Source organism: Panthera onca, chromosome F2, assembly GCF_046562875.1.
Source record: "Panthera onca isolate mPanOnc1 chromosome F2, mPanOnc1 haplotype 2, whole genome shotgun sequence".
NCBI classification, from domain to species: domain Eukaryota; kingdom Metazoa; phylum Chordata; class Mammalia; order Carnivora; family Felidae; genus Panthera; species Panthera onca.
In genome coordinates, this window is record NC_138356.1 from 29173534 (window position 1) to 29187210 (window position 13677).

At 42.5% G+C, this 13677-nt stretch overlaps 1 protein-coding gene and 1 long non-coding RNA gene across 2 annotated transcripts in view; both read right to left on the reverse strand.

Annotated features, from left to right (window-relative positions):
- TPD52 (tumor protein D52) overlaps positions 1–3064 on the reverse strand; it is a 109916-nt gene extending 106852 nt beyond the window's left edge. The window contains exon 1 of the mRNA XM_060610776.3: positions 2897–3064. Within this exon, the coding sequence (XP_060466759.2) occupies positions 2897–2915 (19 nt within the window). The 5' untranslated portion in view covers positions 2916–3064. The remainder of the gene's footprint in view (positions 1–2896) is intronic.
- A 1288-nt stretch (positions 3065–4352) lies between these two features.
- The window catches only part of LOC132664225 (uncharacterized), a 239695-nt gene continuing 230370 nt past the window's right edge, over positions 4353–13677 (reverse strand). Inside the window, exon 9 of the long non-coding RNA XR_013553356.2 lies at positions 4353–4508. This is a non-coding gene — a long non-coding RNA (uncharacterized LOC132664225). The remainder of the gene's footprint in view (positions 4509–13677) is intronic.

The window sequence follows — 13677 nt, forward strand, 5'->3', positions numbered from 1 at the left end:
GACAGAATGCGAGTGGGTTAGGGGCAGAGAGAGAGGGAGACACAGAAGCAGAAGCAGGCTCTAGGCTCTGAGCTGTCAGCACAGAGCCCGACACGGGGCTCGAACTCACGAGCTGTGAGATCATGACCCGAGCCGAAGTCGGACGCTCAACCGACTGAGCCACCCAGGCGCCCCTAAGGAGACATTTTCAATAGAGAAATGCAGTGAAGACAAGACATAGGGCATTTAATTTTCCATCTAGAGTCGGACAGACAAACGTGACAAACTCCAGGCATACTAAAAAGTTAAACGAATTCTAAAATGTTCTTATTTGGCTTTAAATACTTTATGAAAACTCACAATTCAAGAGACAATCACAGGGTTTCATAAACTGTATGTCAGCCACCACTGTTCCGTAGTGAACATGCAGGTTTACAAACCCAGGCTCCTCCTCTTTAAGTCGCCTCCTCAGAAGTCTCCCTACAGATTCAATGAAGATGGAGCGATCCACTCCGCTCGTTCAAAACCTTGCATGTACATCCACCCTCCAAGTCCAACACAGACTCACCACCAACTTTCTCCGCCTAACCGCAGAGTTCTGCTCCTTTAAAATACTGAGGGAAATACCAGGAGTTAGGAGTAAGTGGGTAGCAAGAGAGGACGGCAGAGGCTCCAACAGCTGGAAGGCACTCTTGGTCACTTTTCCTTTCCATCCTAGGCAGTCACCAAACACTTCTGAGCATCTACTTTGTGCCACGGGAACATAAAGATGAAAATACAAAAGAGACAGGAAGATGGAAATGTAAGGACAGGCCACGTGGCTGCAACACAGCAAAACTGAGTGAGCCACCTGACCTTCCCAAGGCAAGTGACTCATCTTTCATACTAAGCTGAGCCTCCAGACTCCTCACTTTAAGAGGATGGATTTCCTTTGCCCTCGAGGAATAACAATTAAAAACAAGAACTAACATGACCCACCGAAGAAAACATCTTAAAGTTAGAAACAGAAAAACTCCTCTTATAAGCCAAAGAATTTACAAAATAGGTCTTAGACATACACACACAAAACTGGTCCCACAAAAACCACACTAAGTGCATCAGTACAAAGGTACTAATGACTGTGATTCTCACCAGCCAAACTAAAATACCAAATCTAGTAAAATTAGTCACTCCATTCACCTAAGTCAAATACAGCTACTTAATCTAGTTTGACGAGTACCAAACACAGCTCTTCTAAAAACACCATTATGTTAAATATGACAATGTAAGGCATACACAAATATGCATGTTCATATGTTTGACACCCCCAACGTCCTCTTTAAAAGACAGAATAATGCTGACTTACATGGTGGCTCCTGGCCTTCTCCTAACAATACATTTAAGACCTGAGACCAGCTTTCTGACTCAAACATTTAAATACCTATCATGTTCAAACACCAATGTTACCCAACCATGGATAAAGATGAATGAAGTACATGCTTCTAACCTCAATAAGCTTAAAATCCAGACAACATGTGTGCATAGAGATATATACGTATTTAATATATATTATGTATTGTACATTATACATACATATCTATTACATGTTGCACATAACTTTATAGTATAAGCACTCATATGCTAAGTGTGAGATCAATTTGACGAGTGTGGAGAAAGGAAAGGTTGGAAGGTTCCAAAGAGTCCTACAACTTATCAAAAGTAAAATACAAAACAGTATATATGGAATACGGTTTTATTTGCATAAAAAGTATGCATAAAGATAAATACAAAGAGTAATAAACAAAAAAGAAAAAAACGAAAACTATTGTGTCTGAACTCAAAATGTGAGTAATTCCTATCCCTACTTCCTAAAATTTACGTTAACATTGTTACCTTTTTTGGGTTAGCACTTATGTATCTTTTAAAAAGTGAGCCACGCATCTGTATTACAGTTACTGGGTTATTATCACAAAGATGAAGCGATATATAAACATTTAGTATTTAAATCTTAAAACCATGCCTCCCTATTTACATCTCGCTTAAACAATGATTCCACTGGAGACAATTTCACTTGAGATAGTTTTCAGAAACAAGTGCATCCAAAGCGATAGTAACAAGACTATAGGGTCTTATCTTGATGAGTAAAAGAAGACCTTTACTACGGAAAGCTCCCTTCCCCCCGCGCCGCGCCAATAACCCCATAAACAACACACCACAATTTGGGGACACCTCGCATGTGACGTATCTACGTCCAAAACCATCGCCATAGGATCAAACGCCACCAAAAATCCTAACCACGTAAACTACAAGACGGCAGAAAGTCTCAACGCTGGGGGAGTCGGGATGGGGGGAGGAGTCATGTTCCCATCCTGAGCAGCGAAACCACCCGCTGTCGTTGGATCCTCAGTTTCCACCAGTTACAAACAAGATCTAGCTGTACAGTACTCCCTTCGCGCTGCCTTCTACCCAAAGCGCATCACCGTCGGCAGCCCTGGCTCCGTGAGCCTGGTGCCAGCCACTTCGCCTCCACCCAGAACCTTCTTTCCCTCTCTCCCCACCTCCTTCTCTGTCTCTCTGTCTCTGTCTCTCTCTGTCTGTCTCTCTGTCTCTGTCTCTCTCTGTCTGTCTCTCTGTCTCTGTCTCTGTCTCTCTCGCTCACACACACACACACACACACACACACACAGCCGCGCGCGCCCGTGCGCGCGCGACCCCAACAGCCCGCTCCGCCCGCCGGAGCCGCTCCCTGCGGCTCGGCCACACCAGGATGTCAGACCCCGATCAGGGAGATGCAACTTGAAGAAGGCTCGGCTCCCGCTCCGGCGCCGGCCGGGGACACTGTGCACCTGCTCCGGCGCCGGGCCGCGCGCAGCCCAGCGCCGCGCCCGACCCCGCGCCTGCCCGGGAGACGCCGCGCCGGCGGTGCCCGCGCCCTCACCTTGCTCGCCACGGTCCATGTCTCCCGCCCACCGCCTAGAGTCCTCTGCGCCTCCGCCGACTGCAGCCCGTCGCGCTCGGATCGCACGCACGCCCGCCCGCCGCGCCGCACCGCGCCGCGCTCCTCCTCGCCTCCGCCGCGACTCCCGCGAAGTCCCCTCCCCCGGAGGCGTCGGCGCGGCGGCGCCGCCCGCCCTCGGCGGGGAGCGCTTTCCCGGGGCGTCACCCAACCACCTGACCCGGCCGACCTGTGCGCTCGGCCACGTCGGCGTGGCGGGCGGCGCCGGGGCGAGGAGGGCTGGGCCGGCCGGTTCGCTCGGGTAGGAACTCGGCTGCCAGGGGGAAGAGCGGGGTGGCGCGGAGGCGGAATCCACCATGGAGGCTGCGTGGAGACCGCTCGCGAACCCGGCTGGCATTGGCGTCCCACCCTCAAGTTATTTATAATATCAAAAGTTTCCCCAGGCATTGAAGATGCCCTTTCTCTGCCTTCCCGAGCACCTGCTCTTGTGTACTACTGAGTGGAGACACTGGAAGGTTATCAGAAATGCCAATGGCTCCTTTTCCCTCTGAGTCTTCATAGGCTCCTCTTGTCAAAACAATATCCTGTGACATCTTCAATAACTAGGTCCAAAACAGGCAAAGGGGGGTAAATTACAAAGAATCTCTCGAAACATTGTGTAGTCCTGTCTTTTCACAGACAGTGTTTTTCGGTAACAGATTAGGAAGGTTTTCACGTAATAAGGACTGTTTTGAGTGCAGAATTAAAGCCAACATTCTGAAATGAATTAAATTAACCAAAGGGCAGAATCATCAAAGGGGATCTTTTGAAAATGTATTTTGAGGTTTCATATTCACTGATCAACACAGTTTAAAGCGTTTGAAAATAATACTTTTATTATTACTGTAACAATACTTTTAATTATCAGCACTCTTTTTTTTTTTTAAGTTTATTTATTTAGAGAGAGACAAAGGGCCTGAGTGGGAAAGAGGAAGAGAGAACCCCAAGCAGGCTCTGCAGTGTCAGCACAGAGCCCAATGTGGGCTCGAACTCACAAACTGTAGATCATGACCTGAGCCAAACCAAGAGTCAGTCGCTCAACCCATTGAGCACCGATCAGCACTCTATTTTCAAAGTGTTTTTGCATTTACTCATTTTCCATGAAGTCATTTTGAATATATCCTTGTAAGGTGATACCTCATTTTCACAGACCATCTAGGTCTGTGAGAGAGGCAGCTTTCCCCTTGTGTTTTATACCCGGAGACTCTAGCTTGCCCGTCCTGTCTCGGCGTTATATAGTACTTCACATGCACTAGGCTTTTGTTAATATGCTTAAAAATTACCCGTAGGTACTTGAAGCAGCTCCACGTTTTCTATCTCTGCACCATCGCGCTGTACGTGAAGCGTAGCTCCTGCATCCCCAGCATCTTCTCCATGAAGTTCATTCTGTGTACCCGAGCAGGTGAGACTTCTCTTTGCTCTCTCCTCCTCCTGCTGCACTTGGCCTTCTCTCTGGTAGCACTCGCCCCGGCATTCGTCCCTCAAGCCAGCCTGCTACAGCCATAGCTTTGTGTGTTTCACAGCCCCACTAAGGTAGAACCTGGTGGTTTACACGCTAGAGAAGGTCAAAGATCATTTTGGTCATCTTTTCATTCTTTGAATTATACCATGCATTTAATAAACATGTTAAGTTTAGCTTTCAGGTTTAACATTTAAAACAAGGTATACTGTATATACTAACAATCTAGTGTTTGTCACAAAGAGGTACAATGCTAGGCCTTTTTTTTTTTTTTTTTAATGACTTTTGGGCTCCTGAGTGGCTCGGTCCATTAAACATCAGACTCTTGATTTTGGCTCAGGTCATGATCTCATGATTGGTGAGATCTAGCCCCAAGTCTGCCTCTGTGCTGATGGCAGCATAGAGCCTGCTTGGGATTCTCTCTCTCCCTCTCTCTTTCTCTCTCTCTGCCTCTTCCTTGAGTGTACTCTCCCTCTCTCTCTCTCTCTCTCTAAATAAACCTAAAATAATTTTTACATGATTTTTAAAATTTAACAGCAAGGTAAATTTTGGCATTGGAAAAAGGTTCTTTAATGTGGTAAAGAATTGTTCACTGCCTGCTATTTACATCTATTGTAGAGAGATAAACATTTGGAGAGATAATCTCTCAACCTATAGACTAACTTGTGGACAAATAAATAGCACTTGAAAATAGTGTTGGTTGAAAATACTATTTACTCAATTTTTATCTATTTAACTTGCTATATGGTGATGACTTTAACTATATGTTGGAAGAAAAATAAATGCCTTCTTTTTTTTTTGAAGAATTTATATGCTTGTTCACATCTGGGACAGAGATGGGTAACAGCCAACCCAATATCCAGTTTTCCTATTTTCCTTCCTAAAAGAACCCAAATATTATTTGGGATAGCATGTGTCCAGCTGAAACACTGGCCACTTCAGGCTCCCTTGGGCTGGGCAGGGCTCTCTGACACATTAACGACCAATGAGATATGTGCAAAACTTGCTAACTGGAATCTTCGAGAATTTTTTTAATTATTATTTTAGAGAGAGAGACTGCAAGCAGGGGAGGGGCAGAGAGAGTGAGAGAATCCCAAGCAGACTCCACTCTCAGCACGGAGCCCTAGGTGGGGGTCGATCCCATAAGCTGGGATCGTGACCTGAGCAGAAATTGGGAGTTGGAGGCTCAACCCACTGAACCACCCAGGCTCCCCAAGAAATCATTTTAAAAGAGGACAGACTTGGCAACATTATTTTGCTCTTTACTCTCCCTCTTCCTGTGAGAAGGGCAGCAGCCATCTTGCAAGCATGAGGAAGAAAGCCACAAGCCAATGATGGCAGAATAGAAAGACAGAAAGAACCTGGGTCTTCAGTGGCATTGTGGAGCTTCTTACAGGAATAAAATAAACACCTGACTTTTTTAAGCCACTATAGTTGGGTTCCCGCTACATGGAGCCAAAAGAAACCCTAAGTGATACAACATGCCATTTAAAAACCGCCTGTCTGCCCTGTACCGATGTAGTTAGGTTCATGTAATCCTCAGCCTTACGCAAATATTAACTTCCTTTTCTCTATGAGGTTAAATAAGCACTGTTCATACCATAAACCACCTCATACGTGATATTTCCACAGAAGCCTGCTTTTCTCTTGTGTTTTCTTTCTACTTAATTTTTTTTTCCTGACAAACAGAATCTGCACTTACAACTCACACTGTTACTTCTGATATAAACAGAACTTATGTTTTAGCACTCTGAGGAATCTCTGGAGAGTAGCTAGCACATAAACAGAGCACCTGGGTGCATTTAGCTGAATCATCCCTTAAAAGGCTCACTCAGTACAGGAGAGAAACACTAGATTTCCTTTGTTGTGTTGTTGTTGTTAATGGTGACATGGATTTTTTTTTTTTTAAGTTTCATTTCAAGGGGCGCCTGGGTGGCTCAGTCGGTTAAGTGTACGACTTGGGCTCAGGTCATCATCTCGTGGTCTGTAAACTCGAGCCCTGCATTGTGCTCTGTGCTCACAGCTCAGAGCCTGGAGCCTGTTTCCAGATTCTGTGTCTCCCTCTCTCTCTGCCCCTCCCCTGTGCTTGCTCTCTCTCACTCTTTCTCTCTCTCAAAAATAACATTAAAAACAAACAAAATAAACATTAACAAAAAAATAAATATTAAAAAATTTTTTTCAAATACCTATCCATTGGTGAAATTTATAGTTTCCCCAAAAGCAAATGAATTGAAGTAAATAAAAATATTGGAAAGGTTAGAAATAGAAGCTCTATATTACAAGTGGAAACTTCTATACTCTGCCCTCATTGTACCCATTCCCCCATCAGAGAGCAGAAAGCACACAAAATACGTGTATGGTCTGATGCTCTCTGCAGGCCCACTCTTCACATTTGTGGGGCCTGGGGCAAGGGTACAAATGGAGGCCCTGGCTTTCTCTTCTGACTCAGTCTTTTCACCTAGGGCTCTGTCCTAGATCCAAGCTTCTCTGTAGGAGTATCCTGGGTATATATCCCTTCTCTATCTACCCTTTCCCATCAGCTACCCCATGGTCATACTTCTGGACCAGGGTTGCACTCAAAAGGACCCTCTTGGGGAAAAGGTCAAAGACCCTGAACACATAGGTTCAGGTGGGAGATGTTGCAGCTGCAGGTACCCAGTGTATGGTCTATATAAAGGGAAGACAGGAATGGATGGGTATGTCCACTTGGCTCCAAGGACTCCTCACCCTCAGGTGAGGCACAGGTGAGCAGTCTCTAAAAGGGCCCAGTAAGGAGACTCCCCAGTAGCTTGTGTCTAGGGTTGCCAGATAAGATATGGGACACCCAGTTCAATTTGAATTTCAGGTAAACAACAGATCATTTCTAGTATAAGTATATCCCCTGCAATACTTAACAACATGCTTGTACTAAAAAAAAAAAAAAAAATATATATATATATATATATATATATACACATGTATATATACATGTATATATACATATACGTGTATATATATATATACACGTATATGTATATATGTACATATATATACATATATATATATGTAGAGAGAGAGAGAGAAGGGAGAGAGTGTTATTTAGCTGAAATCCTTAATGGGGTCTCCTTTTATTTGCTAACTCTCTCAATCCAAAATGTTTCTAAGGGCAGTTCTGGCTCCCTGATTGGTCAAATAACTGAAGGCATATGATACCACAACTTTGAAAAAGTGATCATATTCCAGCAGAAAGACAATACGCTTACTGCTTAAACTGTGCAGGCAAACTAGATACATAAGGTGAGGGTTAGGAAGCCCAAGAAATCAAAAACAAGTTTTGGAGAAATATTGATGTAATGTCTGGTGTTTAATATTTAATCACTTAAGAAAATATTATGACCAACTTGTATTGTCTCAGCTATGTAAAAGACTGACTGCGAGTATGAAATAAGTCTTCAAATGTGTAAAAATGGGTACTGGCAGGAAAGAGTACTTCACACTAATGGAAGACAGACATGTAAATCCCTGAATGTTAACAGGAAGTGATCTCACATTATTGATTTGGGCTATATTAAGAAAAGTCGTAGACCACTTAATCTTCCTTGTATTTTTTTCAAGCCATTTTGAATTCTGTGTGTTTATCAAATTACATCATATGAGCTGGGTGGGGATGGGAGCCACTATCGTTTTCCTCCTGGACTCTCCACCATCAGTATTTGCAAATATTTTCATCTATTCTTTAGACGACTGTATGGTATAAATTGCATTAATTATATGTAGAGTCAATAACAAAGTGATTAACAACATTTATACATGTTTTTAACTGGCATTTGACTCAATGACTTGCAGGCCATTTCATCCCTGCAAGGATGGTTAGTTTTCCAGGGCACCAGTGTTCCTCTTCTAGAAATGGTAGAGGCTAGAATGGCAAGTGCCCAAGGTCAGGGCTGAGGAATCGAAGTCTGTGTCACTGTCACCAAAACACAACTGTGCAAGGCCAGACACAACTCAGAACACCTAAGCAGATTTAGCTGAACTCTCACTTAAAAGTAATCACTTAAAACCATCACCAGGCTCACTATTCAAATCTCCAAAATTAGGAGGCTTGTGTTGGGATAAATATGGCACATTGCACACATTCATTCATTTTAGAAATTTATTTTTTTGAGATATAATTCTCCTACCATAAAGTTCACCCTTTTAATATACACAAGTCAATGGTCTGAATGAACATTCATCTATTCTTATCCCCTCCCAGTGCTACTAAAATTACAATAAAAGGATAAGTCCACAAGGACGAAGAGAATTCGAGAGGCTACCTAATGATAATTGACCTCGCACATCTGAGGAAGCTGGTTGCTAAGCTAGTAGTGGGGAAAGCCAAGAAGAACCCAATTCTACTACAGAATTTCCAAACCCTCAGCACTGGGCACCAGGTATCTGTGGATACAGAAAGCGAGGTTCCAAACGGGAAGATTGGTTGAAAGTCTACCTAAGAAGGAATTTGTTTCAATTCCTTCCCCAGATCTGCACAGAAGACTGAGATGATTTCTTTTTTTTTTTTTTAATTTTTTTTAATGTATATTTATTTCTGAGACAGAGCATGAGTGGGGGGGGGGGGGTCAAAGAGAGAGGGAGACACAGAATCAGAAGCAGTCTCCAGGCTCTGAGCTGTCTGCACAGAGCCTGACGCGGGGCTCAAACCCACAAATTGTGAGATCATGACCTGAGCCAAAGTCGGTCACTCAACCGGCTGAGCCACCCAGGCGCCCCTGAGGTGATTTCTTTGGGAAAGAAAACTGGACAATCCCTTGGTACAGAACAGTAAATGCACATGAAGGTGATTTACTGTTGTAAGCAGAGAAATTCATTAGCTGTTCACATCATGAATGCTAAGATTTCCCACATTCCCCTTCCTTGGTTCCCAGAATGTGGACAGCCAGGCCTATAAAAGTAGGAATACCCAAATACCTGGAAAGCAGGGGATTGAAAGATCCATCTCTCAAGAATTTGACCACCCCAAGAAAAAAACAAAACAAAAAAAAAACCCAAAATATTGATATTGAGTAAGCCAGATCACCTTACCCTCAAACCCAGGCCCTACAAGTCTTGTCCAGGAACCCAGAAAAAACAATCAGCTGTTTATTGCCCATTGTAGGCAGCCACAAACCAACAGATAGTTTCCTAATGGAAGACAAGGACCAAAATAAACATAACAAAGAGGCAACTTACAAAAAACAAACTATACAGGGAGAAGACATTTTTTAAAACTATCATTATTGGGGCTCCTGGGTGGCTTGGTTGGTTAAGCGTCCGACTTCGGCTCAGGTCATAATCTCACGGTCCGTGAGTTCGAGCCCCACGTCGGGCTCTGTGCTGACAGCTCAGAGCCTGGAGCCTGTTTCAGATTCTGTGTCTCCCTCTCTCTCTGCTCCTCACCTGTTCATGCTCTGTCTCTCTCTGTCTCAAAAATAAATAAACGTTAAAAAAAAAAATTTTTTTTTAAATAAATAAATAAAAAAAATAAAACTATCATTATTACATTCAGAGAGAGAAGTAAAGACATCCCAAACATGAAACAAAAATTTGCTATACAAAGGAATGTTCCAAGAACAAAGAGTTCTTAGAAATTAAATATATAATAGTGGACATTATAATTCCTGTGGTAGGCAGAATAAGGGTTCCCAAAGATGTCTAAATCCTAAACATAAACAAAAGGGACTTAACAGATGTGACTAAGGTTAGAGGTTTTAAGATGGGGAGATTATCCTGTATTGTTAGGTGGGCCCAATCTAGTTACATGAGCTCTTAAAAGCTGGAAACTTTTCCAACAGGAGACTGAGAGATGCCATGATAGAAGAAGAGGCAGGAGAGATTAGAAGTATGAGAAGGACTCCATTCACTGTTGCTGGCTTTGAAGATGGAGGAAAGGAGTCATGAACCAAGAAATGTGGGTAGCATCTAGAAGCTAGAAAAGCCCTTAACTGAGAGCCATCAAGAAAATGCAGACCTACATTCACAGACCAACTACAAAATGCAATTCTACAATCACATGAAACTGAACTCTGCCAACAACCTGAATAGGCAAAGAAAAATTCCTCCCAAGATCCCCCAGAAAGGAACATAGCCCTCCAGATATCTTGACTTTAGTTCGGTAAGACTCACATTAGACTTCTGATCCTTATAACTGTAAAATGATACATTTATGTTAAGTCACTCCATGGAATATAAAGTGAAGCGAATTTCCTAGAAAGCAGAACAAAAAACAAACAGCTGGAAAACAGAGGAGAAAATATAAGGAAATTAGAAGTCTAATCCCAGCAATCCAATATCAAAAAAAAAAAAAAAAAAAAAAAAAAAAAGCTCAAGAAAGAGAAGGAGGAAACAGAAGGAAATCACCAGGAAATAATTCAAGAAATTTCTCCAAGTGGAATGACATAATTTTCAGATTTGAAGGGCTCACTGAGGGCCCAGAACACAGCACATACTTATTAAATACAGAACACTGATGACAAAGATCCTATAATTCCCAGAGATGAAAAATATTTGATCACTTTCAAAGTAAAAGGAAAAAGAATGATTTTGACTTTTAAACAAGACTAGTGGACAACAAAGGCTTACCCTTAATTTACTGGAGACTCATTGCTTCTGTGAACAATCAGAGCAATGTTTCCAATGATGGGAATTGTACAAATAAAAAAGACTGTAAGAAACATATCACCAATTCTGGCAAAAATTATTAATAACACCACCTCTGCCCTTGATGGATACGGATCAGTCACAACTCTTTGACACAAGTAGAGAGAGACAATAGCATGACTCTAGATTTCCTGTTGTCTAGATATGGGGCCATTTGTATTATCACTAATACTGCTTGCTGCACTTGGGCCAATAAAGCAGGTAAAATAAAAAGACTAAGCATCCTTTGTAGGAAAAAAAGCTACTTGACTTTCTAAGGTTGATCCTCAAGGCCTATGGGATTTGTTCTCTTGTCCTGGGGTGGGCAATTGGAGTTATTGGTGTTGAAGTATCTTACAGGCAACAGTAATTGTTCTTGTTGTTGTCAGAGTAGTTGTGATATTAGTCCACCTTATTTTCTCCTGTTTTAAATGCATCTTCTCAATCACTCTCTTGCCAGATGATCTCTCAATACACTTGGCTATGGAGACAACTGGGCAATTCTCTCTTGGAGATTGGGTAAAGATCTGGATCTCAAGCATATCCTGAGTTGGTTAACTTCTCAAAAGTGAGAGAATGACCACAAGACAGGCCTGAGAGACTGAGTATAGAAATGGACAATGGTCGGATTACATATGACAACAGAACTCTGAACCACAACCAGTTCAAGAAGCCAAATCATTGCAAATCACAAATCTCTGCAGCAAACAGCACAAGAACAGTCAGGACTTGGTCAATGACTGCCAGCTTCCCTATTTTTTGTCCCTGTTTCTAAAGCAGTACTAACCAGAGAAAGCCAAATATGCTGAGTGTATCAATCATGTGACTAAAATCTTTCACTAAAATCTACACATGGCTTTCAAGATTTAAACCATACTTCTTAGCATATCTTACAAATTTCTACTGTATTCATCAGTACTCTTTTAATTACAAGTGATAGAAACCCAATTGAAGGAAGTTTACATAAAAAAGGTAATTACTGGTTCATATGACTGGAAATAAGAGGAGAAAAGTAGAATTCAGGTATAATTGGGTCTTGATGAAGCTAATGAGCCTTGGGCATTGTTCAAGGTAGGGAAAAGAAGCTAATGTGATCTTCTGGGTAGAACCCTATGGGCTACTCAATGTACTGTTGTGTTTTCCAGGGATGATGTGTAATCAGTATGGATATGTCACGTGCTTGTACTATGAACGATCATAAAGTTCAGAGGAGATTATCATGGTGGAGAGAAGCCAGACATACTAGTTTCTTTGGAGCCCACAACCCTAATAACAACTTTCTGGCATAAGTCTCTTTGATGATGTCACCAACTGGAGCCTTTGATAAGGGAGGCAGCCTCTACGTGGAGACACCCCTTTGGTCTTGGAACTGTTGCCCCTCTGACTTTAAGCAACTAAGAACCAATAATTTGGCTCCTAAAGAAACTGAATGCCTGACCTATAGAGGCTTGGAACTGTTTGCCTGATCTTCTCATTTTGAGCAGGGTCAACATGGACTCAATGACTAACAGTGTAGGAAGGGGCCCAATAAGCCTCACTGATGAAATGCAAATGGTGTATTCAAGAATACAACCAGCTTGGACTTAGTAGTATCTTTACACACACAAAAAGTGGCAGCTACCCCTTTAGATTGATATGGCTTAGATCGTAAGGCTAATGACCACTTGTTTGAGTACACTGCTCATCATGTCCCCCAACATTAGACATGTGGGCCAAAGTAGGGTCATAATGGGTCCCTGTAAATTTTGAAAAATTTACTTGTAATGAGAGAGGTTATGCATATGTGAGGGTAGGAGAAATACGGAATTCTCTGTACCTTCTTCTCAATTTTGCTAAATTGCTAAACTGTTCTAAAAAACAAAATACTCTTGTCCTTCTTGCATCTGCCCCTTCTGGATTAAAGGTCTAAATACAAGTAGGGGCACTTGGGTGGCTCAGTTGGTTAAGTGTCCGACTTCAGCTCAGGTCATTATCTCACAGTCCGTGGGTTCCAGCCCCACCTCAGGCTCTGTGCTGATAACTCAGATTCAGAGCCTGCTTCAGATTCTGTGTGTCCCTCTCTCTGCCCCTTCCCCACTCGTACTGTATCTCCTTCTAAAAAATAAATAAAAACATTAAAAAACAAAGAAATATAAGTAGAGGATGATTGGATAAAGGCATATTTGTAGCTAATAGAATGGAGCACATTGATTTTTTGGCAGTAGAGGGAACATCTTAAGATCCAAGGGCCATGGGAAAGAAAGGACATTAATGATCTTTTTGTTTCAGAACTGTACTGGAGTTCACAAAACCTCTCTCAAACTCTTGCAAGTGTCTTAAATTTAACTGTTAAGTCTCATATTCTCCCCCAGACAGCTCTCGCCACTCTTTGGGCACTATTCCCTTTAATCCTGTCAAGAAATCTATTGGGAATGGCAGAAGATGGCCTCGGTGTCTATAATGCCCAGGCAAAAACAAAAACAAAAATCCTGTCCATACCACTGGATGTCTTCTTCACTCACACTTCTGTAGCTATCACTCCATCATTCAACGGGGCAGAAAAATGCCACTCGACTGGTTGTATGAACAAACTGGACAGGTTGGGCTGACTGCTCTTAGGTAGTCCCTCCAA